Source organism: Thunnus maccoyii, chromosome 1, assembly GCF_910596095.1.
Source record: "Thunnus maccoyii chromosome 1, fThuMac1.1, whole genome shotgun sequence".
NCBI classification, from domain to species: Eukaryota; Metazoa; Chordata; class Actinopteri; order Scombriformes; family Scombridae; genus Thunnus; species Thunnus maccoyii.
Genome location: NC_056533.1, coordinates 16,131,140 through 16,158,419, shown reverse-complemented (window position 1 = coordinate 16,158,419; position 27,280 = coordinate 16,131,140). Strand labels below are relative to the sequence as shown.

Here is a 27,280-nt window from a genome sequence, read left to right as displayed (position 1 = left end):
ACACAATCCATCCATCACATGATGTCATTGTTTGTTTCTTATTCTTTTTTTTAAGATAAATTATAGAGAGACATGTACAGAGAGAGAAAAGAAAACAGAAAAAAAGAGACAATTAAAGACAGACAAAAACTAGAAAAGACAAATATTGTGGCTCATTACGGGAACCCTGTGTACATGAGAGTAGCTGAGAGGCATCTACAGTACCACACAGTAACACAATCACATGCACATGCTTGGGGGCCGACGGTCATCCGTCACTCTCCAGTCAATAGCGGCTTGTTCTACATGAAGGTAATCAGTAAGCAGCCTCTTTGCTGCTCAATCATCCCAAAGACAGCCTCACACATATATGATGCTCACATACACACCCACACACGGAGAGACACACACTCATACATGCACATATTCAAGTACACAGTTTCAGAAGTTAGGAGAAGCCCTGCAAAACAAAACAAAAAACAAAATCTCTTTATGTATCAGTGTTGAACTGATAAATAAGAGTCTTATGTCCTTCTCTGTTGTTTCTCACTTCCTATATTCTGCTTCCCTTCCCTTCTCTCCTCTTCTGCTTTTCCTTATTCCTCTCCTTAAGGAGGCTGACTAGTGTCTTGTTAATGGCAGATGTAATTAACAGCTATCTTCTCTCTGTCCATATCTCTCCATCCTTCCCTTTGTCTACCTTACTATCTATCTGCCTGTCTCCCTATCACTTCCCATTCACTGCCATCTCTCTCTCTCTCTCTTCAGGCCCACTCTCTTTCTCTTTGCATTACCACTCTCTCTCCCTCTAACCTTGCCCTCCCTCCCTTCTCTCTCTTTTCATTGTTAAAGGCAGAAAGCACAAAAGGGGTTTTTAATTAAGGCAGGATGCTGCTAAACGAGGGGCTTCTAAAGTCCAGTCGGCCTGTAAAAGATCCCTGTTCTACAGGGACCCATAAAACACAGACAGCGCCTTGACGAAGAATGGAGAGCCGGTTGGGAGAGGGAAGGGTGGGGGAACAGGGAATGGATATAGACAAGGAAAACAGGTAGGCAGACAGACAGAAAGCCAAAGCAAGAGACAGACAGAATGGGAGAAGGAGGAGTTGGCTGTGATGAATGATGGTAGCCAAATGACAGACAGCAGTTTTGTTTGTTTAATTTTTAATTTGCACCAGAGCGTTAATGTGTTTGATGCCCAACAAGATGAGGCAAAGCTGCTTTTTTCATACAGATACTATGAGGCTAAATACTAATTTCTCAAAAATTCAGTGTTTTATTTTAAATCAACTTTTGCTTTCATAAGATGCCGTGACATTTACAGTGCACAATACTCTGGCCTTTCCCCCCCGTTTTCATCATATATTTTATTCCCTCCACCTCTTCTTCCCTCCCCTCCCTGCAAGTTCGTCTAATTCAGTGACTCCATTAATCGTGGCTTTGTGGTATTCACCAATGTCTATAAATCCATTTATCTGATTCTAAGGTAGGCCTTCATTTCAGAGTGAGAAACATGGTGAGAAAGGTTTGGATACAGATCAAGAAAGAGGAAGAGAGGTAAAAAAAAAAAAAAAAGGAATAAGAGAGTTGATAGAGGGATACAGAGGGAGAGACAGAAACATACAAGGTACCAGAATAAGTGACAAAGAGGTGAATGGAGGGACAGGAATAAATGTAAATGTTGGAAAGATTGATGGGATAAAGAGAGATCGCACAGGTTCGTCTAGTGAGTGGTGACAAAACACGTTGGTGACAGAAAAAGAGAGCAGACGCATTTAAGTAGATGATGTGATGGTGATGATTTAATCTCTCCTTTTTCACTCTTTATGCTCTTTTGTGTCCCCTCCCTTCTACTGTCAATCCCTCTGAGTACCATTAAGTGAAAGAGTTTAAGTGCCAAAAGATCTCAGCCGTTTTTTTTTTCCTTCTCTCTCTCTCAAATTCTCATCTATCTGGCTTTCTCTTTCCCTTTCTATTCCTCCTCTTTGCTCAGTGTCCCTCTCTTTTCCTCTATCATTTTCTCCCTCCCTCACATCTTTCCTCTGTGCTCTCTTTCTCTCTCACACACACACACACACACACACTCTGCTTATAAATGAAAAATAATGGCAGTCGAAGGGGGAGGAATAAAAAGAATAAAAAGAAGACATGCGTGCAGAGGAGAGGAGTAGAGGAAAGAAGATTAAGAAATCAGCCAGTGCACTGTGCCGAGTGAGAGGTTGAATGCATTTATGTATGTATGTTATCAGTATAATTATGGTGCTATGTAGCGACGGCTCAGTGCTGAAAGAGCAGTCTTATTGTGCCTGTCTGCTCTTCAGATGAGTGTGGAGAGAGAAGGAAGGGGTTGGGTCTCTTTTTTTTTTTTATCAATTCTTTATGTTTTTAAGTGTTTAAAAAGATTTATATAAAGAGGAAAAGGCTTGAGCTGTGTGCTTAAGACGTGAGCTATGTGTTATGAGATGATTACAGTAAAACACAAAGAAAAGCAGTAATCAGATTTTAGTATTAGCTGTTTTGCTTGATTCTGTCAGAAAGGGTTTTGAATTTCATTTTCTTCTCTTTTTGGGTTCTCAAATTATTATAAATTGCCATACTAATCTTATCATTTTTCTTTCTTTTACTGGATTTTTCAAAAAATAAGCCTTTCTTTTATTCAATATTTAGATGAATTGCGTAATTTCAAAAAGAAATTCCACGTAATGTCTAGATGGCAGCTACATTTTGGCTTTACATACAAAAAAAGACTTACCGGTGGACACTTTCTTCCAAAATGTAATTTTTCTGGAGTGACAGAAAGTTTTCTCTTCAGCCATTTAAGACTTCATTGTAAATCAGAGTGAGGTCTGACAGTTGATAGATGAAGGTTTATATTTTTAGGATTAGTGTCCAAAATAAAATTGACCACACACAGTGTATTCATGATGTCAACTAGATATGTGACTGTTTCCGACAGCCAAAGCAAGGGGACAAAAGGGGCTGCAGTTTAGTTCCTGCGGACATCAAATATTCAGCAGGCCTATTTACCTGTCCCTTACTAAGGGAGAACATGCACGCACGCACACACACACACACACACACACACACACACACACACACGGGCAAACCAAAAAGATTACCACCTTCCCTTGTCTCCATTTCCAGGTCGATCCCTGTCATTTTCTCTTTCTCTCCGTTCCTATTTCTTTTTTTCATTTCTCACTTCTTGAAGGAAAACGTGGCACTCATGAAAGACAGATAACAATGTGGATCCATGGAAAGAGATAGAATAGAATAAAGTCCACCAAAAAAAGAAAGAAAGGAAGGAAGGCTAAAGCCAGAAAAGGAAAGGAGTGTTTTTTTTGGAGGAAGGTGGGCCCCTTTAGTATGACAAGCTGTCATTAGAGTGGTGGGCTGATGCAGCTCCCTGACAACTGGCAGGGACAAACATACAATCATCGTATTAGGCCAACTACTCTCGGCCTCACTCTGTGTCACTGTGATGTTCACTTGTGCTCCCTCAGTCCGTGTTTCTGTGCACACTCGCAATCTTTTATTACATACAATCTTTGTACGACTGCCTCGCTAGATGGCAGCCATAAACACAAACTCATCCGCAAACAACTCCAAACAGATTTTGCCCCCCGTACATTAGAGAGAAGAGAAGAGAGGAGAGAAGAGGAGAAGAGAAGTCATCACTGAAACAGAGAGTAGCTTTGAATTGAATAGGAGCTCACAACGGGCAGTTTGGGTTTCATTTTATCATTCACCTTTCACTTCCGAACCAGAGATTAGATAACATTCAGTTGACATGTTTCCAGAGCACAACAATTGCTGTACATCAGTGAGAAAAAATGTTATCATAGCAAATAAAAATGATTTTTATGTGAAGAGGATTAAAGTTTTTTAGTTAAATTCTAATCTGAAACATTTTGTTTTACCAATAATTTTAAGTAAATTTTGTAAATAAACAGGGTACAAAATGCATTGACTACATCTTGACAAACATAAGAAGAGAACCTAAGCAGGAGGAGAGAAAAAAAAAACAGAGAGGAAAGAGAAGTGGTAGCAATAGAGACAGAGAAGGAAGAAGTGCTGACAATGTAGCCACCACGGGTTGGCTAATACCTTTCCATCACACCAAGCATTGTGCTCTCGATGCTGATAAGAACACAGTCCAATAAGCAAAAAAAAAAAAAAAAAAAAAAAAAAGAAGAAAGACAGAAAAAACCTTACACAATTCTATCTAGATGATACTGGCAATGGTTTGAGAGGGAGGGGAAGTGAAGGAAGGATGGAAGACAGAAAAGAAAATACACTGAATGAAAGAATGGAGTAAGGAGGGGAATAGGAGCAAAAATGCTTTTACATTTCCATAGTCAAATGAATAGAATGATTCCATCAATAGACTGAATTGCTTTTTCAGCCCTCACACTCACTGTGTTTATTTTTATTTCTTTGCTCTCTCTCTCTATCTCTATTTTACTCCCTTCTTCAACGTACTCCTATCTGTGGAGGGTTGTTGGACCTCTTGTCAGCTTGTCAGTTCGATACATGCGCTGGTGAGTGTGTTCACCAAAGCACAAAAACACATGTAAGGTTGACTTGTTAACTGCACACATTGGTTCAAAAAGGAGTAAGTTTGCCACTGTTGTTAAATACATTACAGTTAGAACATACTTGAACAGACCTGGGACAGGTAAAAAACACAAACACATGGACAAAATCTTTTTGTGTGTGTAATTGAATCTGTGTTTTTACGTGTGCATTGTGTAAGGTGTGTGCATAGTTAAAAGGCAGAGAAATACAGTGCCAGAGAGAAAAAAAAATAAGCTGTGTGTTGCTGTGTAGTGTTGGTATGTTTGTGTGGGATTGAGTTTAGCTCCATAGACTCACAGTGTGTCCATGATTATAGTTGTTACCGGGGACAAAAATGAATAAAAAAAAATAAAAAATCCAACAGCGATAGTCAATCTAAACCACTCTCCCTCCTACTGAGCTCTCTCTCGCCCTCTCTTTCCTGCACTCTTTGGGTCTCAATCTCTCTCTTCTCTCTCGTTGTTTCTACTTCTCACACACAAACACACTCTATCATTGCTTCTCGTACATCCACACCCCATCACACACACCACCTTACACCCCGCACAAATACACACACACACACACACGCCAGGGAGCAGATCAATTGTTACAGTGTTAGTCGGGCAGGAAACCTGTAATTCACTTCATTGGCTGCAGAATAAACCCCTGATTACATACAATCAATGTGATAATGGCTAAAACACATTCTGCCCAATGGGCTGTCGGGCTTTAAAGACCAACAGAGGAGAGGAAATGTGAGTGTGTGCCTATATTCCTGAGTGTATATGTGTGTGTGTGTGTGTGTGTTTAGACACTGACTCCTTCTACGTATGAATCTTAATGTGACAAACACAGACACACCTTTTCTGCACACAACAATCCAAAAACAGTACACAAACACACTCAAAAAGGTGTGACATGAATTGGGTAAGACTTACAAAGGGCACACTAGTGAGGCTAAATCTGTTATGATGCATCCTGGGGTTTATAAAGTTTACACACACACACGCACACACATTTTCTAGATGTGAATGGATAAACAGTGGGAGACAGCACACACAGGGCAAGCTCAGCCAAATGCTATCGATTAAGAATTATGTGCTTTCCAAAACTGTAAACTGCAAACTAAGGAACATCATGTTGAGTCTGGTGATATCAATGCACTTCATGTGTCTTCAATCATCACAGAGACAGGTGTTAAAACTGTGTCCATTCTTCCTTTCCTTCTGTTCTGTCCTTTTCTCTTCTCATAAAAGGTGATTTTATTCTAAATTTGGAGGGGAATTTCTTTTCCTCTCAGAGGTCTGTATAAAGGACGATTTAGATTTGAGAGTCCGTCTGTGCTCGTGTAGTTATTTAAGTGAAAAGACATGAGGAGGTTGAGCTTGTTCAGTGCGGAAACGTAAGGCAGTGCACTGTAAAACCTGTATGTATGTATGTATGTGTGTGTGTGTGTGTGTGTGTCAGATGGGAATCTTGATGATTTAGGTCATTTTCTTGTGGAGCAGTAGCTGATAAGTGTGTTGCTGCCAAGCACTATCTTTGTCACCATGTCTCTCTCTCTCTCTCTCTCTCTCTCTCTCTCCTTACCTCTCTCTTTGTCTCCCTCTCTCTCTCTCTTTCCCCCCTCTTTCCTCTGTGTCTCTTTTATCTGCTGTGTGTCATTGTATTTGTAAGGGTGGTTGTCTACTGTAAGAACAGTGCTTCAAACCTCTAAAACAGCTCAACTCCATTCGGTGCTGCAGGTGAGGTGTACAGTTACCACAAACTGTCTTAACTACATTAAAATATTTTAATGAAATAAATAAATAATAAATACATTAATTACTGCAAATTTGATGGATAATCCAGTTCTATTTTGGGGCTTGGCAGACTAAATTGTATACCATGTACTTGTGGTGACCTCCAGCCTTTTACTGGAAAGGCTGAAGAGTGGAAATCAATGAAATTACTGAATGCATCCTCTTGTTAGCTAAACCTATTATAGAAGATACTGGATGTGGCAAACTTGTAGTTACTAATCCTTGATAAAAATATGTCATTCAAGAACAATATATATAAGCATATCTAATTAGTTTAAATGATTAACAAAATAAATTTGAATTGATGCAATTGATGGCTATTCAGATAATGTTGGTGGGAAATGTTTGTGCAGGGGGTATACAGGGATATAAATTGTAGGCTGGTTCTTTTATAAAAGAAAGGTCATTGATCAAGGTTAGTGTTCGTCTGTGTGTGTGTGTGTGTGCATGTGAGTTGTGTGTGTGGATTACCAGTGTAACTAAGCATAGGAGTGCAACAGCCCTTCCAAACACTTACAGACACTTGGCATTGTGGCTGACACGCATTCATTCACACACACACCCAAACACACACGTACACACATTCAACCATTTGTGTACAGTGAGATGTGCGGCTCTCCTTGTACTGAGACAGATAGAGACCTGGGCAAGGTGCCGTATCAAATGAAATTGCGCAGACGTATAATAAAAAAGTGCTTAAAAAAACAAAATATCCCCCCATCGGATTTATTAAGCAGATGGTGAAAGAGGATTTCCACTCTAGTAAATATGACAGGGCTTTCAAATGTGACACGGAAGGGAGGCAGAGAGAGGGAAGGGAGGATGAGGAAAACAGACAAGGAGGGAATGGGAAAAGTGAGCGCGATGCTGCAAAAGAGAGGAGAGACAGAAAGAGAGTATGAGTGTGTGCAGTTCAACGGTAGTATATTTGATGGAGTGAGGGTGGAAAAAAAGTGTAAGAGAGGATAAAAAGAAATGCAGGAGAGGAGAGGAGAGGCAAGCGAGTAGAGCGTCAAAGATGCATTCTTTAAGCAGATCAGATTTGGGGAAATTGGGCTGTCACAACAGGATTGTGATGATTTACACCTATCCATCAAAGGGGAGGAGAGAGAAGCAGAGTAGGAGTATGTACAATAATGCACAGCATCTGTAAAATTTGAGAAAATCCTTCCTAAACAGGCTCAGCTCGCTGCTTACTTTTAAATTGAACAACCAATCTTATATAAAGTACGGCACTAGAAACAAGAAAAACATATATAACACTCTGTTAATATTATACATTTATAAAAATGTGGTAGAGATTCAACCTATAGAAGGTTTTTTTTTGATTGAAAAGCATGATGCAAAATAAGAAAAGAAAGAATGTTATAGGTTATGAGCCCCCCTCCCCCCCACACTGCCCAAATACATTGTATGATTCAAAACAAAAAGCCACTGCCAAATATTGGAGATACAGAATTGATCTGTATTGTCACCAGATGCTGTTGACACTTGTCCTCTCTGCCTTAGCTTCCCTCTCTTTCCCCCCCCCCCTGCCCTCCTTCCTCCCCTTTCTCCCTCCCCTCGCTGCTGGCTGATGCACCTTACAGCCTCGCTCCTGGACCATCTGTTAGGGAATCTAATTCACATCCAGTCATAATCAGGTTTGCTGGAGTGCCCACTGTCTCTGCCTGTGTCTGTCTTTCTGTCTGTCTCTTAAGTTTTGACGGAACATTTTAAAGCCGAAATTAATTTATAATCATCAATTTGACATTGCGTGGAGAAAAAAATTAGGTGCTGCACTGACACGGAGATCTTAGCTGTGAACGTTTCTGTGTTTGTGTGTGTGTGTGTTTGTCCATGACTGAGGATAAGGCGAGTTGAGGTGAAGGGGGTGGAAGTTAATGAGAGGTGAGTGTCTGAAACCCTCTCTCTCTCTCTCTCTCTCTCTCTCTCTCTCTCTTTGCTCCAGCAGTAATCCTCTTCTATAAATCTGCAATCCAATCAGCGTTGTCCACACTTACACACACACACACACACAAACATACAGACACGCACACATACAGAGCTGTTGGGAGGCCCATCTGTGTGTTAAGGCAATCTGCTTTATCATTATGATTACATTGGGCTCAGTTTACAGCAAAGTGTGTTTGTGTGTGTGTGTGTGTGTGTGTGTGTGTGTGTGTGTGTGTGTGTGCTCAAGCGCTCTCTGGCTGGCTGACATTAATCACATTCCCATGGTTTGATGGCCTAAATAAAAAGAGGAATAATATTGTTGCCGCCCAATGAAAACTGCAGATCTCCAAAAACAAATTAAGAATTTCTTCAGAATTCAAAAAAGATTTTTTTATAGCAAAGTCTTCAGAAAACAAAGCAAATTAAACTTTTAAATGTTATTTTTATATAAAACAATGAGGTTTTTGATGGATTATATGAGCGACATATGATATGAAAAGAAAATGCCATTCTTCATGGTAACAACAGATAATTAATGACAATTTACATGCATTTTCATGTAGTTTTTTCTGACCTTAACCTTTTTTTTTTACATTTTGGCCAAGAGAGAAATTTGACTTCAGATTTTTGTCTTTAACCCAATGCACCATGTGTGTATGTGTGTGAGTGTGTATGTGTGTGTGATAGTGTGATAGTGTGTATGTAAATAGTGTGAATAAATCCCATCAACACAGTTGGAGGTCAGATATCCCGGAGTGAGCGTTCATGTGATCTTATACTGCTTGTGTGTGTGTGTGTTTGTGTGTATGTGTAAAAAGACGCATGCAAGTCTGTTTGTGTGAAAGGGTGAGTTGAGATGAGGTGACAGGTATTTTACCTTCATCTTTATGTTTAAGGTCCTAATTATGTATTTCGTTAATGTGCCGTTTGTTTTAAAAACAAAATAAGTCACAGTGGGAAAAGCATGGGTATATTTAATCAAATGAGTGATGGCTGAATTCCATTGAGCTGCTCCAGTTTCAAGGTGCTGGTATTGTGCGTGCTGGCTCACTGTCACACTGTCATGGTTTACTAGGACACTCGAATAGAACGGACCAGACAGACAGACAGACAGCGAGAAGTCAAACTTTTGTGAGTGATAAAGGCCTTTTGTGAGCATATTCTTTACAGTAAACTGAAAAGGAGGAGGCCTTTTTGTTCTGATTAATATCTTTTCATATTCCTGCATCGTTATTGTTATTATCATACGCCAACCGGGGACTATTGTTGTTGTGTCACATCTGATGCTTGGCATAGTTTTGGCACTCGAATGCACAATTACAATGTAATTTCTAGTTTGTTTTAACTTGGTCCAAAACTTGATCCAATGCAGGGGAAATAATGTTCCCCACTTCGGAGTGTGGTGTGTGTGTGTCTATCCGTGTGTGCGAATGTAGTGTATGACTTCAAGCCATGGCGTGACTCCCTAGCCCTTGGCAAACCTTTACAACTCTCATCACCAGAGTCTACTGTCTGCCAACATACACACACACACTTGCATTGTGCTAGTAACACTCCTCTTGGTGATTGGCTGAGAGTCTGCGTGAGAATGGCTTGCCAGACCTCTAATTGGCTTGACCCAGACTAACCCTAAAATCCTATTGGACTAAGACTTCCCAGTCTACAGTGCACACAAGCACACACACACACACAGGCAGACGCACACACACTCACACACACACACTTAAAAATTAAAGGGCTTTACAAAAGCCTAACAATGAAATTATCAATAGTGTTTGAATAGGCTGTGCAATAATACAACAATGTTGATTGGTCACAAAAATGAGTGACATGACTCCTGACTAAAGGTTTAACATATTTTGAGATTCTTCATTGTAGACCGACGAATTAAGTGTTTGGAAAGCTTATTTGAGCACTTTCTTGCTATGAAGGAATCAGCAATGTTGGTTAAAAACATTACTAGAGCTTCTTCACGACAGGATCAAATGAAAAAATATATAAGAAAATATAAATATACAGCAATAGGTCCACTTGTCATATACTCAGGTACATTTGCATATAATAGTGCAATAAACCCGCATTATGCTAATTATATACAAAACACATACTTACAATTATAGTTTTGCAATCTGGGCATGTGGCTTTATCTCTTATCCAGGGAAAGTTAGAATGATTAAAAGACAGAGAGAGAAAGCGGCAGTGAGAGAGAGAGGAAGAATATGAAGAGAGAGAAAGTGTGTGTGTGTTTCATGCATCACACATTTGCTGTGTTTTAACATGAAACAAGCAGCGTATTTACAGTTTATGTTCTAAAAATGGACCATAGCAGCCCTCAGTTTCACCTGCCTTCAACGACACAAACCTAGAAACTGATTTCCAGTGGAAAACTTTAAACGAAATTGGTTGAAGTGCTTCATGCTTTAAGTTTTATTGCATACGCAGATGGAATGGGGGATTACTGTTATAGTAAAGTGACTGTCCTTCAACCATTATATGATTTAAAGCCTCTGTGCTGTGACGCATTTGCACTACTGAAGTGTCCTTGAGCCAGAAGCTGAATCCCACTTTCTTGTGATACTCGTATACACTGTAGAAATATAACAAAATGAAGATAGGTGAGCAGTGGCCACTAGGGTGGTCCAGGTATTCAGTCTTTTCATTAGTGCACTATCCTAAAAATTAAAATTTCATTTTTGACTTTGTACAAAAAAAGGAAAAAGAGGTAAAAGATGCAAGGAACACACTATTCAGAAGAGACAGCGTTTTTGTTGTTGTTGTAGTTTTAGCAGCCTAACAAGCAAAAAGTGTTAAAGCTTGAATTTTAGACTGGACCACTCCATGGACAAATCCCTTCTCTGTGCCTGATGTCACAGTGAGGAAAATAAATCATACTAACATGGCTACATACAAGGGAAAATACAGCCCACTAAAAGTATTTTGTTCATGGCTATACTTTGAAAGAGATGATTCTGCTTTTGGAGTAATTTTGCTCACGGTGACACAAAAGCAGAGCAGCTTATCATAAAGGCTGATATAGTAATAAAAAAGTGTATGCTGAAAATTCAAAATACTACTGAAAATTAAGAAATGTAAAGACAGGCACAAAAAAATAACCCTCACATTTGAATACTGTAGATTATAGAGAAAGGTTACCTCTCTCAGTGCTGTTTCTCTCTCTCTCTCTCTCTCTCTCTCTCTGTCTCTCTCACTCTCACTCACACACACACACACACAGACCACTAAAAACACTGGCTTTTGACGTCTCAAAGTGCTTGCTTTTTCTTTTCCTTTCATCTGAGATTTATAGAGGTCAAGTTAGACTTTTGTGTAAAACTGAACCTAACAGATTCACTGATTCAACAAGTCCTTTTTCTTTTACTTCTTTCACTCACTCTCTTTCAGTAGGTTTTGTGTCTTTCGTCTTCTCATCTCTCTGTCTTACCTGGGGTTGTAGAGGGCATGTGCGTCTCTCATGTGGTTGGCCTCCAGTGGATCGTAGCTCTGGTGCATCCTCCAGGCGCCAGCGCCGCATTTACCATAAGTTGACTTGGAGTTATCTTCACTGCTGCTGTTCACCAATGGCCCCTTCGATAAGTTCATTCTGTATGCAGGTGCAAAGTGAGAGAAGGAGGGGCAGTGGTGAAAACACTGTACAATCAGTGCAACAGAAAAAGGTAGAGAAACAGCAGGTGGAAAAGACCAGCTGAGACTTAATGCTACTTGGAAGCGTTGGATTAATTCAACACATTAAGACCGGATGCAACATTTGCGTGCTTCTCCCTTTAGAGCCGGAGGCACTTGAGCGTGTTTTAGATCATGTCATCGTTTTCGAGACACGTGACTGATGAAATGCATCGTGGTTTGCTGAAATACGCGCGGGGAAGACGAAATGCATTAGGGGATGCCTTTTTCTTTTTCTTAGCCCCTCTCAGCCTCAAGTTGTAGGAGGTTGATTTCAAACAATGCTTTAGGTTTTAGAATGTTTTTTTTAGAGGGCGCCTTAGGTCATAATGGGTTAACCATCAAGTAAAAGATACACAATATGTTCAAAGAGAATGAACAAGTTCTTAAACCTGCAGTGCAGAACTTTTACATATAAATGAACGTCTGTTACATTCACGCCCTTGCGCATGCTCGCTAGAGACTTCCGCCAGTTATCCCTCTGCTAACTTGAATTGGGATAAAATAATTTAATCGTGTGGCTCTTCTAGACTTTCAAAATGTTATTGGACAGAATGGATCAAATTCTGATAGTGAAAAGAGTCAGTTAGCAGGGGTTGTTTGACGCTCAAAACAATTCATCCACCGTTTTACAGCCGCAACGGTAGGGACAGAATAGGCTATAGCGGAGACGTAAGCACGTGTCAATAGAGTTTTTGTAATTACTCTCACTGCCAGAAAGGGGAAACAAAAGTCCTGCACTCCGGCTTTAAAATGTAAAGACTATTATAAAAGGACAAATAGATTTCAATTGTTCAGGGACATTAAAATAGTGCAAATTAATGTAACACAACTTGAGAAAAAAAAGCCTAATGAAAAACAGTTTTAAAAACTGCAAACATATCTGTGTCGTTGCCTGTTTACATTAGTTCCAGCTACTGAACACAAACTATTCTTCGATATAAAAAAAGAAAATGGAAATAAAATAAAAGAAATTGAAATAAAAAGGAAAAAAAAAAGTATACCGAGAAAAGTTCATTCTAAAATGAAGACAAAGACAAATTAATTGAACACAATGCCAAATGTTATAAATGTAGTTAATGGACGCACAACACACACATATTCATACATACACATTTAGCTTGTCTGTATGCCTGCAGTAAATATAAACAGCTATACAGCAAACAGTTATATGAGTTTGCAACTACTCAGCACAGGCAGAAAAAGAGACAGGCAGGTATGCAGACAGACAGAAAAAACACAGACAGGTTCGAAAAGATGCACAAACACAGACTGACACAAAGGCTGACATGCTGAGAGCACCGTGGACAGGCAGACAGACAGACAGCTGTCAGCCCAACAGATGCACTGAGGATGGGTTGTGACTTTAAACCAGTACATGAGACCTTGGTCCTAGAAAATTCCTGCAAAATACATTTGTCTGTGCGTGCGCATGCCCATGCACTTGATGCGTCAGGCTGCTAACTGGAGCGCACCCTGGCTGTGTTTAACGTCAAAGGACTTTTACCAGTTTGGGCTTTGGAAAAGGCTGAGGGAATATAAAAGTAAAAGCACCGAGAGAAGAACTGCTAACTGCCATTCAAACCCAGCGCTGTCGTCAGGGGAGGAGCTGTCGCCAGGGTGATAAGGTCACTGCAGGCAACAGAATCAAAATCATCCATTGCAAGAAATAAATTAATTAAATAACACGGAGTGCAAGAAAAAAGGGACACTTCTTACAGCTGACGTCAAAGGGGAGGAGAGAAGGCAGGGTTTGTAATAAAATTGTCTGGGTGGCCTACATTTAAACCAAACTATCAGGGGACAATGGCACAAGGCTGGTGGGAAGTAAAGCACTTTATTACAGGAGGACAAAAATATAGAAAATACAGAAACCAATTCAGAGTGGGGAACAGATATCAAAACTCAACTGGTAATAAAGTGCTGCTTCTAAAATAATGTAAAATGTACAACAGATGCCTGCAGGTAATGCTTGAAGCATCCCTGTGCTTGACATTATGAATATTTGCTTGTTTCTGCTTAAAAGAAAAGAAAAAAAAAAAGAAAAAAAAATGTACGTAAAATAATTACGCTTGCTTTGGGAAATCAATTACTTTTCATATTTAATGTTGAAAGTTGCCGAGCAAGTCTACAGATAGAAACAGTAACGCTTTCGCGTTTGAAGACACTGGCTAATCTTTTCACACCAAACACGTCAATCAAACCACCTGGGAAAACTTTCTCCTGTGCGATGGAATGAAATATCTTCTAATTGTTCTTATTTCTTTGTTGCTATTGTAGTGTTGATTTTGCTGTATTTTTCCATCATTACCAAATCCTGTGTGTAGTGTATCAGTAAACAGAGCAGAGATGTCGGTATGGGTCACAGACCGATTAATAAACACATGTTTACCACACAAACACACACCACACAGACATCTGTGTGTATGCATGTGATGCTGTCCCACCATGGGTTCCTGTTTAGGTGAGGGCCAGGTAGACAGACAGGTAGACAGACCAATCACTCGTCTGACAGCCATCCCTCCTTCCGTCCCTCTATCCATCCGCAAGAGCTGGGTTGGCTCAGCGAGAGCTGGAGGGCCAGGGTGTGTAATATGTAGGTTTTAGTTCCACTCTGGTGAATAGGAGGAATCGATATCTTGCTGCTGCTGCTGCTGCTTCAGACACTTACTGGCTTTGGTTGCGGTGTCACAATGCTATATAGACAGGCAACACTTAATACTGCTTTTTTTATAAGGGAGTGTCCTGGTGTCACACCGGACTAAGGTACATCCAGTACCGTGTACACGTGATGTCGTTAGTTTGAATCCCCTTCCCTGCTTTTCGAGTCACATGCAAGCTATTAAAAGAACTGTTTACTGTTTTTAGCTTTATATCCTCATTCAGTACCATGATCCGTAAGATGCCATTTTAGAGTACAAATCATTTAATGCTTTACCAAGTTTTAAAATAAATCATTATTGCAGTATTTCATCTAACCAGCAAAAGGCTTTTTGATTCTGCAGAAATCCATTCCAGTCTGCCACTTGCATTAACCCAGACACTAAAACTGTTAGGGATTACAAAGAGAGATTCTGTTTTATTACATTATACTTTATGGCAAGGTAATCGGATATTGTTTCTTTTCCTTTATTCATTCCAGAAGATTAAATTTGCCTAAAAGGCATCTTGAAATTAGAGAGGATGTAAAATTTTGTATTGAAAGTAGACAATCATTTAAAGACATAGAAGGCGGTTTGTAATTCTATTCAATACATGAAAAAAGTACAATACACGCATTGTATTATAATGCATAAAATGGAATTTAAAATTTAACAAGTTAAAACAGTTTTCTCTACCCAAAAAGATTATCCAGATTATTTTAGGGAACCTTTCCTTTTACGCATTTAAAACTGTAAAATGTACTTATGCATACACAGAAGAAATAGCTCATGTATCCATAAACATTCGTACAAGGTAAAAAGAGAGAATAAAGGCGAAGAGTACTAACCTATATGATTCTACCTAACCTATTTCACGCTCTTGTCAGTACGTGTAAGCGGCACCAGCACACACACACGCACACGTGTTTGTGTATGTGTGTGTGTGTGTGTGTAAAAGTAGAGAGATCATGGGTGTCTTTCTGATGCTCAGTGACTCGCTCATGTGTTGCTAGCCCATCTGTGAACAGAATGACCATGACACAGTGTGTGTGTGTGTGTGGGTGTGGGTGTGTGTCTACGTGTGTGTGTGTGTGTGTGACATGGTGATGCAGTGATTGATGAGACAGTTGCCATTCTTGCTAATGCAAAACGCACCTATCCCTGAAGGGAGCAAATGCCACCACACACACACACAGACACACACACACACACACACACAGGGCTGCAACTGCCCTACCTAATTACCCCACTAGTCAGGGCAGTGTGATGTCTTCCAGTCACATATGCAATGAATATCCATAAATATGCATAAATGTTGCTTCATAAACATGGTTTCACAGGTTTAATATAAAAATATGAACCCATGTCCAAACAAAAAACTAAGATGGCATTTAAAGAATGATCGCAGAAAAGAACAAGGAGATTCAGTCCACCTCCTCTGCGGAGCATAAATACACGCTTTCTGCCACAACTGTATGCAATCTGTGTGACTGAATAAAATCCATGATCATTTTATTCTAACACTTAATTGTCCCACTTGATTTTTTTCTTCTTCACTAGGCTCCTTGAAAAGGTGGTGAGACATTACTGCTGACTTGCTCTATACACACATAGATTCTGTATATTATTAGTTACTCCGCATAATAATGTCAGATAATTGCTTAAAATGTCAATGTAATGTCTGAATGTGTTAAATAATAATGACAAAAATAATTGCAAAACATCAAGTCTAATAAAAGAATCTGACACAGGTATGTTAACATTTGTGTGTGTGTGTGTGTGTGTGTGTGTGTGTGTGTGTGTGTGCGCGTGTTAGGGGGATATTAAAATGATCATAACATAATCACAAATACTGAAAGCATAAATAACATTAATATACAAATGTGTGTGACTGTGTTTCTCCCGTGTCTGCACATGCACCGGGGCAGGTGGGGTTCGACGCAGCGCTGTGTAGGCTATATGTGTGTGTCTGAGTGGATGTGGATGTGTGTGCACGTTAGCGTTAGCAACGGGAGCTGTTAGCGGGGCAGGCGGCAGATGGGCTGTCGGCCTTAATAGGGACTGAGCGGGTGCAGAAAGGTGACAGCTCCACGAGGGAGGGGGTGTGTGGGGAGGGAGAGGAGGAGTGTGTGTGTGTGTGTGGGGAGGTGAATGGTGAAGGAAGAAGGGGATAAAAGGGAAATGAATTATCGGAAGAGGTGAAGAAAAGTGCGGATCAGCTGCGTAGAGGAACGCACCTCCTGAGGGCAAGGGGTGTTTATAATATTCAATCTATGCAATATATAGATTTATATGAATATATATTTTAACAAACTTTGAAAAGGTTTTCACCTTGTCATTTCAGTGTGAGGTTGTTTCAAGTGTCAAATATTTATATTTTTTCCACAAAAACAAGAAAATAGATATAAAATGAAAAAAATACGATTTATGAATTTTAAAAAGCAGCTGTCAACAACACAACAACACTACAGCATACTTAAAGAGTATAATGTCACTTAAGTGAGTGGAGCTGTGGGCATTTCCGCACTTCTAAATACAGCATATAAGGGTCTTGTTCTCTTTCATTTTGTCGGATATGTTCTTTGGTTTGTTCACAGTTGTGTTGTAAAAAGCCAACTGTGGCACTCCTTGAGTAGCCCAAAACTATTTTTGAAAATCTCAAGCTTATGTGAAATATTTCACTTAACTTACACGAACATGTAAAAATTAAATGTGCTGTTTTTGCAACGTCACAAGTACAATTTGTCAAGTCCAGACCTAAGCAGACAGTGTTCATACACACAATGACCGCGCGCAGAGACAAGGGCCGTACCCATTTCGCATTTTTTGTTATGGCCACACATAAATATGCGGTGTTACACAAACAATAACTTACATGTTAACACTAGTACACAATTTGAGGGAAAAAGAACCAGAAGTGCTGGTGAGCTGTTTCTGTAGTGATAAAAACCTAAAAAATGCAGCTTTAGATGTTCGTCAGGTTTGTCAGAGATCTTTCGTCCAATAATACGACGGAACGTGGACGTTTCTTATCCGGCCTTTTATTTAGTCAGGCACATAATACATACCAATTTATATTCACCACAAGAGTAAGTTTTGCTGGTTTGTATTTGTAATAAACAAAATGCTTTAGACAGAGAGCGAGAACGTAAGACAGCGAGAAAGTAAACTCATACGACATTAAGTAAAGTTAAAAAAAACTGTTTTGTAATTGTTTTTTCACTAAAAACACGTATTTTAAAGTTTACATAAATCCATGAAACTTTGAGCTTATTGTTATTGAATTACAACTCAGTGAATTTAGTAAGGATGCACCACATGCATTTGATAAATTAAGTAAATTACACCACATAAGATACCAAATGACAGACAAGAGACAGAAAGAGAAAACAGAATGAAAACAGATGAAAAAAAAAAAAAAACTAAAGAGAGAGGTGGGGTGGTGGGCTGGCCTGTCATTCTCTCCCCATCAGGCACACACATGAAGCATGATGGGAGGATGAGAGGAGGAATATTTCACTGTCAGTCGGAAGGCGGCATGGTCATCCATTTCTTTCTCTCTCTCTCTCTTACTATTTATCTCTTTCCCTTTCTACTGTATCTTTCCTTTTTTTTGTCTTTAACACACTGTCGAAACAATGACAATTTAATCATACTATACAAGGCCTGGACATGTAGACGGAGAGAACTACCAGCCTAGCCAATCTATAGGTCTCTCCCCATGGACGCACAGAAAGAGAGACAGGAAAAAGGAAGAAAGAAAAAAAAGGTGCAAAAGACAGACAAGATGTTTGAACCTGCATCATTCTCTCGATCCTCTTTAACTCACACACACACACACACACACACACACACACTTCTACACCCACATGGCGCCTCTCCATCTAAATCTGCACTATTGTGGCCCAGTCTCCGCTGTCTCCTCCCATTAGGAGTGAGAGGCAGCATTAGAAGCCCTGAGCACGACATGATGGGTGCACACACACGCGCACATGTATACACTGATCCCATGATCTAAAGCGCAGCTCAATAGTTTACCAGTTGACCAGTTGAAATCACATTTTAGTAACTCCTTCACTAGAAACAATAAAGACCACAGCAGTGACAGCAAAAATTCTAAATAAGCAACAAATTAAGTCAATATTCTCTAAAACCAAACAGACAGATTTGTAAAAAGATCTGTTAAAATGTCATAAAAGAGTGAAAATAAAAATGCACTTTTGACACTGACAGCGGTAAAGAAGACTCCCCCCTTTTCCTCCACATCGCTCTAACCTACACTGCTGAATAAAGTCTTAAAAGTAGGCTTGAAAAGAGGCAGAAAACTCAGCATGTAGCAGTAAGAAGAATAATTCTTAGTCAGGGCATAAATGATTTGATAGATAGTGATAATAGTCATAATAAATGAATGCACATTTTGATGTATGGACGACGGAGACGTATGGATGACAGGTAACGCCGAATGAGCGGATGAGCAGTGTGGAGGGAGGGAAGCGGGGAAAGGAGAGGAGATGAGCGGCGTTGCCTCTCACTATATATCACTCTCTCTCTTCTTTCAATCAGCGCTTTGGCATTCAATCACACACACAACCACACACACACACACACATACACATTTAGCTTTACCGCCAGTGTGGTGTAATGGCTAATTGCAGTGAGTGTGTGTCACAGCTGGTACGGTCTCTCTTACTGCTCTTTCAACACATAAAGGCCGGCATTGACCCATGACACACTCACACTCACACACACACACACACACACACACACACATACACACACGGCACTGATGGATTGAGCATATATCAGAGAAATTCACATCATCAAGGCTCGTCCCATTTTGCTCTGTCATCTTGGTGTGGCTTTGTATATAAATGTGTATAATGTGTGTGCTATGGTGTGTGTTTTAGTATGTATGCGAGCAAATACATATGCGTGAATGTGTAATTGCATTTTTTACACAGTTTGGTTACTTTTTAGCTTCAAATGAGCAAAAAAAAAAAAATAAAAATGCAAGTGCATTGCTGTGCGTTTGAGAGTGTGTGTTTGCATGCATGTGTGTGTGCAAGCATGTGTGCGTTCATGCGTACACGTGTGTCCAGCGGACCCCTAAGTGCTGGTGTCAGACAAAAGCAACCCCCTTCCCACCCCCCCCAACTCCCCCCTTTCCTTCCCACCTCTCGCTCTGTCTGTCTCTCTCATTGCATCTCTCTCTCTTTACGGGACTAAATTACCACTGGAATGCCCGGACCCTGCACATGAGAGAGAGGCCGCCGTGTGCATGATTGTGTGTGTTTGTGTGTGTGTGTGTGTGTGTGTGTGCGCATGTATGCAGAGACAATGAAAAAACTGACAGACAACAAATGCCGTAGGGACAGACGGACAGGCCAACAGACGTACAAAAAGAAGAACACCTACTCATACAAGCCACCAATAGGTCACACACACACACACACACACACACGCACCTAAAATGTGAGCAGGCAGGCACGAACCCATGCATGACAACAAACAGATGCAAATGCACAAACACACACGCATACCCACACTCTCACACTCACGTACACACACACACACACACACACACACACACAGAGCCAACAAATCAGCACGGCACATATTGACATGCTTTGACAGATGAATTAAGTAAATGATTTTATAAGGAGATTAAAAGGATTTTAATTTACGCAATCTCTCTTTGGTCCCCCCGTCCCTCCCTCCAGTCAGCTTTACCTCTCTCTCTCTCTCTCTCTACTGCTTTCTTTCCCCTCATGGACTGAGAAAGAAATCAGTGTACAAGAGAGTGACAAAAAGAAAAAGGGAAAAGGCCGAGATAAATATAGTAAATGTTCTTAGTTTTCTCAAACAGAATGCGAGGATTTTTTGTTTTTATTTTTATTAATTCAACGGATGTTGGTATTTTTTTCACCACAGTTTTAAATAAGAGCAAAGGCTTATTACTATCATCCTTTTAAATGACAACTGCATTCTTATAAAGCTGCATTATTTATGTACATTTATATATTTTGAGTAGTTTAGAGTGTAAGCAGAACGGCGGGCCTACAGGTTTCAAGGATTACATTTTCTTCAGTTCGTTCAGAAAAAAATTGCCTAAATTAGGTTAGGTCACCAAGTAGATCAGGAAAGAAAATCATTATGAAATCTTTAAAGTCAGGCTATTGCTGCAAAAATATTACTATTTTGAATCCCCTCATTATTGTCTTGGTACAATACGATGTAACCCTCTAACACATGCAAGGTGAAACTTGAGCGTTATCTTGTGCACCGGATATTCGTTTAATCTGTTCAAACAGAAAATAACTATCACTATTCACTATCACTAATTTAGTTTACATTATTCTGGCATGTATAATTTTAATTTTATGAATTTGAAATTTTCATCAAGGGCACACTTTTGATAGGAGTTCAACTTCAAACATGCACCAAACTATGTTATTCATTCAGACTTAATTTGATTGCCATTGACGAGACTTTTCCATTTTTAGTCATAATCACAAATTATTTATTTCCATCTAATCAAAAGAAAATAATTCAAATCGGACATAAATCATGATTGAAAATAATTCGAAGTGAAATCATTTTTGTTGTCTTGTGTTTCTCTTTGTCTCTCACAATGCAAATCGTTGCCTGAATGATCTGCACGGCCGCTGTGCGATTCTCACCACCCGTCTCCTTCACACCCACTGACAAAAACCACCAATTTCACTAAAGTCACTGTAGAAAATATATCTTAATGATATGCAAATGGTATGTATATGGTGGCATGAGGGGAATGTAATTATGTTAACAGCTTAAGCGGTACTTGTTGTTGTTATTATTATTATCAGTATGATCATCATTATCCCTAATATTTTAATTAGTGTAGGAAAGCAGTGCCTGAGAGCAAAGGAGGGGAAGCCTGAGCAGAGAAAAGAGAACGGTGGATGGATGGATAGATGGATGGATGAACAGACAGACGGACAGATGGAAGAATGATCCAGAGGGTTTTTTTTTTTTTTTAAATATGTGTGAGTGGTCAGCTTACGTACACTTGCAGAAACACACACACAGGTAAAAGAGGCACATTCCACCACTAAATGCCTGACAAGAACGTATGTTTTTATCTCAATATGTTTGTGCTTCATTTTCACACACAGCTCTCATGCTGGTCACCACTTATTTCTATCACTCAAAACCTGGTTGTAAGTGTTCACTTTTCTTGTCTAATTCACAGCTCAAAACCAGAGGTAAATCTGTGGTTGTTAAAATACACCGCACTGGTTTGCACTTGTGAGATCAACACACAGACACAGACTCACTTCAGATACAGCGTGCAGACCCGAGGGTCAAGTCTTAACAGTCCAAAATGTATCGAATACAGTTATTCCTCCTGATATCCAGTCATTTTATTTATGAAAGGAAATAAATTATCCTCAATATAAAAGGATGTTCTGAAGAGTCTTCTTTTGGATCAAAGCCTCAAATTCACTAAAAGCCTGATTTATGACAATGCACTGATATTCAAATAATCATTTAAAAAACTTTCAGCTGTTTTTTTTAAATCATTATTGTTTGGATAATCATACAATTTTGCAAAATTAGCCACTCTTTAGAAAAATTGAAAATTATTTGTGGGAAATCTGATCATAACTAAAACAAAATATCAAAAATCAGTTACTGAAAACAATGAAAAAGAGGTATTTTTCTTTAAAACGTTCCCTTCTAGTCCACATACTGTGAAAGATACAGGGTTTGTGGATAAAAAGACACACACTCACACATACATAGGTAAGCCAGCTTCAAAGCACACAAAAAAATGTATGTTTTCTTTAAAAATCTTAATAACGGCTGGGAAACACATCAGTGTATCCTGTATCGGATTCTGCTTTGATTCTGTCGTTTTACTTCTTGACCTCCGACTTTCTATTGTAAAGACACTTAAACTGAGGCTGTGATTCAGTGTCACTTATTTTAATTTATTATACTGTAAAGCCACAATCACTTAGAACAAAATTAATCAGTGGATATATATTTATTTCTACACATATTTACTGTAAAATCATGTCATTAATTAAAGGCAAGGAAAATTTGCCACTTTCAGTGCCATTAGTGAATGCATGCCTTCATGCAAAGAGAGTGCTGTCCACTTACTGAACCACACTAATCACTTCAGCTAAATCCATGTTTTACATGGTCATGTTTGAAAAAGGACAAACTGTGAGTAAATTAGTATACTTACTATGCTTTAATCTATGTAATTCCATGAAATGCACCTTGCCTGTTACGAGCACAATAACACATACATGCACGCACACGCACGCACGCACACACACACACACACACTGCTGTCCGCTCCGCCAATCAGTTAATCTGCATTTTGAACAGCGTCTTCAACACACTCCTAAAAGAGCAAAGTGCTGGCAAAATGAGCAGCTCAGCGGCACTCGCTTGTTTGTGTTGTGTGTGTGTGTGTGTGTGTGTGTGTGTGTAACTGTCTCTAATTCCTGTGCAGGGCCACACGCTGAGTTGCCCGTCTGAAATTCTACCTCCTCTGGCATTTAAGAGCGCAGCTCTCCCCCTTTCCTCCGCCCTCCTCTCTTATGGGCCCTTCTCCTCCTGTCTCTCCATGTTATTCCTGTAACCTCAATGCCCTGTTACCTCGCTGATTCTCTGCTTGGATGAACACACACTTAAAACACACATGCACAAGCGTAAATACATTCACAGGCACACACACAAACACACATGGAGACCTACCTGGACAGAGTTGAAGTCTTGTCCTAAGGACAAACTGACTTAAAGTAAAACAATGTCTCAAAATCAGGGAAAGTGGAGGGGAAACTGTCTCTACTTTGAAAATGAGTGTGTGTGTGTGTGTGTGTATGTGTGCGCGCGCATGCGTATGTGTGTGTGTGTGTGTGTGTGTGTGTGTGTGTGTGTGTGTGTGTGTGTGTGTGTGTGTATGTCTTGCTCCCAGGTGGAGGGACAGAAATTCCGCTCCTCTACCCACTGAGTAAGAGCTGCTGTCCGGATACTGCAGCCACACACACACACACACACACACACACACACAGACAGTGAACGCGTGCTACCTGACAGCAGAAACAACCTTGACATGGTGCCGGCCACCTCAGCTGCATACCAGCACATACACACACACAAACACTCACGCACGCATGCGTGCACACATACACACATACTCATACACAGTGGAAGACAATGACAATGACAAGTTGAGTGATGAACAGATGGATAAGAATAAAAGGTAAAATTTACCTACTCTTGTTCAGAGTGCATTAAAAAACACTCGGATAACGGGTGTCCTACCGAATCCATCGGTGATACCGGGTCATTGTCATGTCAACCTCCTCAGGAGAAAAAACAAGAAAATCTTTGAAAAAAATCAAAGTTTTTATATCTCTCCTCTCTCTCCTCCTCTTCTTTCGCTGGTCTTCCTCTCTCTCGGTCCTTCCTTCCGCTCGCAGGGAGCAATACAATTACCGGGCTCTGCGCTGCCTGCACTGATCGGCTCTGCGTGTGTGTGTGTAGATGTGAGGGAGCGCGTGTGTGGGTGTGCGCGGTGTGTGTATGTGAGAGCCAGGGAGAGGGGGCTATAGGCACACACAACCAGCCAGCCAGGCAGTTGGGACAGAAAGCTGTGCCGCTGTCCTAATCAACGACTTAAAGCCCCGATAGCAGCTCATGAATATTAAGCAGCATTTTGCATATGCAGTCCCTCAGGCCCCGGTTCTGCTGTGATTGGTGGTTACTTGACCAATGGCTGCGGGGAGGGGCGGGGTGAGGGGTGGAGACAAGGAGGGTGAGCGAGAGAGAGAGGGAGAAGAGCAGGTGGAGAGGGAGGGATCAGACAAAGAGCGATAGCAGGAAAGAGAGAGGGAGGGAGCGGAGAGGAGAAAGAGACAGGTGAGGGAAAGATTTAAAGCAAGACATCCTGCTTTTTCTTTTTCCTTTCTTTGTCTCTTTATCAGTCAATCTTTCTGTTTTTGTCTCTCAGACCAAGTCTCTCTCACAAGTCTCTCTCCACTGGCCTCTATTGCTCTCATCATGTACCTGCACAGCAAACTGCACTCCAGCAAAAACTGCATTGTTAAAAAAAAAAAAAAAACAGTCTTTCTATTTTCAAGCAAAGTTAAGAAAGTTATATAAAATCAAAATATTTTGAGCAAAGGCTAAACATTTGAGTTACAGCATATTTCAGGACATTTCTCAGGCAGAAATTAAGGATTTGTGTCAGCTTAGCCTGTTTGCACGACACAAAAATTGACTCAATCACATCCAGAGAATCGCAAGATCAAAGGAAAAAGAGTAAGCTTGACCCTGACCCTAAGCCTAAATAATGTGTCACACCGCAAGCATACACACACACACACACACACATACTCAGTCACAGCACAGCAGAGCCCATCACAGCTCAGCAGTAAAATAGAGGATTATGGCAATTCCAAGGCCCGTGTCCTTTGTTGTGGAATGATTTGGGAATGATTGGGACATGGTTTTCCTTGCTGCTTGCTGTTTTGTTGAGCTCCCTGCCATCTCAGCAACAGCAGGCTGCGTATTCCCTGTATTTCCAATATTTCGGACACCTTGGAATGTGGGAATAGTCGGTGCCGGAGGGATTCTCCAGGAGAATTAGCTCACCGTTACTCAGTCTCCGAGAGAGGAGGAGACAGAGGGGAGAGAAAAGAGAGTGTGAGGAGAGAGGGAAGGGTCTTTCCTCTAAAAAAGAGAAAACGGGAAACCTACACCGGAACTCAGATCTGCTCCGCCACGATAATGCGCACAATTTTCTCTTTCTTTAATGCTCTCCCTCTTTCTTTTTTTTTTTCTTATTTTGTTTCTAATTTCAAATTTCTTCCTCCTTTCCATCTGACATTTCCAACGCTCAGATACCCCTCCACACAGGATGGAGGGAGGGGGAAGAGAGAAGTGTGGAGGAGAGAAGTAGATAGAGAGAAAGAAATCGGAGGGGTGGAAAGGGGGGATGCAAAGATGAAAGAGAGTGGTTGTGATTAGCAGCTTTGGAAGAGAACAGATAATAAAACATTTCCTGAAACCAATCTCTGCTTTGATGTATGTATGTGTGTGTGTGTGTGTGTGTGTATGTGTGTGCAATGGTAACTACAACCTCTTTTTCCCTCTTTCTCTCAACATATTTAAACACACAGTCAAATGTTTAACACCTCAGCTTTGTTGGTTGACAGTTGCATGTAAATATTGTTCTACTGTTTTTTCCCCTCTTGAAGTGACAACTCAAATCTGATAAGCTTTCTTACAGTAGGACGTGCATATTAGTGTGTGAAGAAGTCTGTAGGGATCTCTCTTCCACTGTGAACTGTGGAGCTCTTCAGTCACACAGAATGACAACACTGTGCTGTATAATACAATAAAGTACGCTGAAATACACTGAAAATATACATGTATCCATGTATCTGCCTTCAAATACGCAGAATCAGGTTTACTCTGATTGTCCGGCTAAGAAAATCTATGTTTAAGTCACACACATCATAGCAAGTACAAGTAGAAAGTTAGGCTGGTTTTTAAAAGACATCTCATATTTTAGTACTTTGTAAAAATGTACAAAATGGGAAATAATTTTTATGAGCAACAAAGAAGACAAAGAATGAAAACACACACTATACACACACACATTTACATGTGTTGCTTGCCATTTGCACAGACATACGTGTATTCAAACTCATGTATACACAGATGCTATGAGGTTCATGTACACAAGCACACACACACACACACACACACAGTTATGATGTATCCAGGGGCTTATAAGCATCGACAAAGATGAGTGTGAATCAATGCTGCCGTCACTACTGGGCAAACAAATCCTTTACCAAAACCTCTCTCTCTAACACACACACACACACACACACACACACACACACACACTCATACATGTGTTATCTCGGTACCTATGTAGAAATATTAAGATATAGGAACACAGATTTGATGTTTGGCTCAACGCAATATGTATTGAAAAATTTGAAATATGTCTGTGAGAAATGAATTTCACACATTCAAGTATCTACTCCTTTACCTCAATGTCCTATTTTCTCTTTCTTTTTTTCCCTGTGCTTAAAGGCGCGACAACTAAAATCAACAACAGACTGTGTTAGTTTTATAGAAAGTACATAATGTCATGACATAAAATTTTAATTGTGACACCAAATAATTTCTACATTTTTACTACAACATGAATGAAAAAACGAGAGACAAAATGTAAAAGATACACTTGATGGCTGCACTACAAACCAAAACAATTGAAAAAAAAGAACTATGTCTGTGCTTCCACTTACACAAACAGAAGGTCAAAGGTCTGTCTGTTGTGACATGGTCCTGTTTATGGAGACATAACGCTTTCTGGCAGTTTAGTTTTGAAAATATTCAATGAAACTTTTCTTTGCAAAGTTTACAAACTGTAATTTATGCATTTATGCAGTTTGTGTCTTTAGGACACTGACAGTCAGCTTTGGTACAAGCAGCAAGGTGTTTGATAAAAAAAAAATAACAATGAAATCTAAAGGTCTCAAAATGTGCATACGTGTGGTGAGCAATGCTTTAAAAAGCTCCTGTCTATTATGTAAATTGGGAAGAATTGTTATGGAGAGACAGAAAGAGCTATACCACACACACACACACACACACACACAC

The 27,280-nt window shown here is 40.0% G+C and overlaps 1 protein-coding gene across 4 annotated transcripts in view; it reads right to left on the bottom strand.

Moving 5' to 3' along the window:
- esrrga (estrogen-related receptor gamma a) overlaps nt 1-27,280 on the bottom strand; it is a 184,640-nt gene that overhangs the window by 57,919 nt on the left and 99,441 nt on the right. For all 4 annotated transcript variants that reach the window (XM_042396235.1, XM_042396332.1, XM_042396155.1 and 1 more), the window contains one exon: nt 11,719-11,877. In XM_042396235.1, the coding sequence (XP_042252169.1) occupies nt 11,719-11,876 (158 nt within the window). In that variant the 5' untranslated portion in view covers nt 11,877. The remainder of the gene's footprint in view (nt 1-11,718; nt 11,878-27,280) is intronic.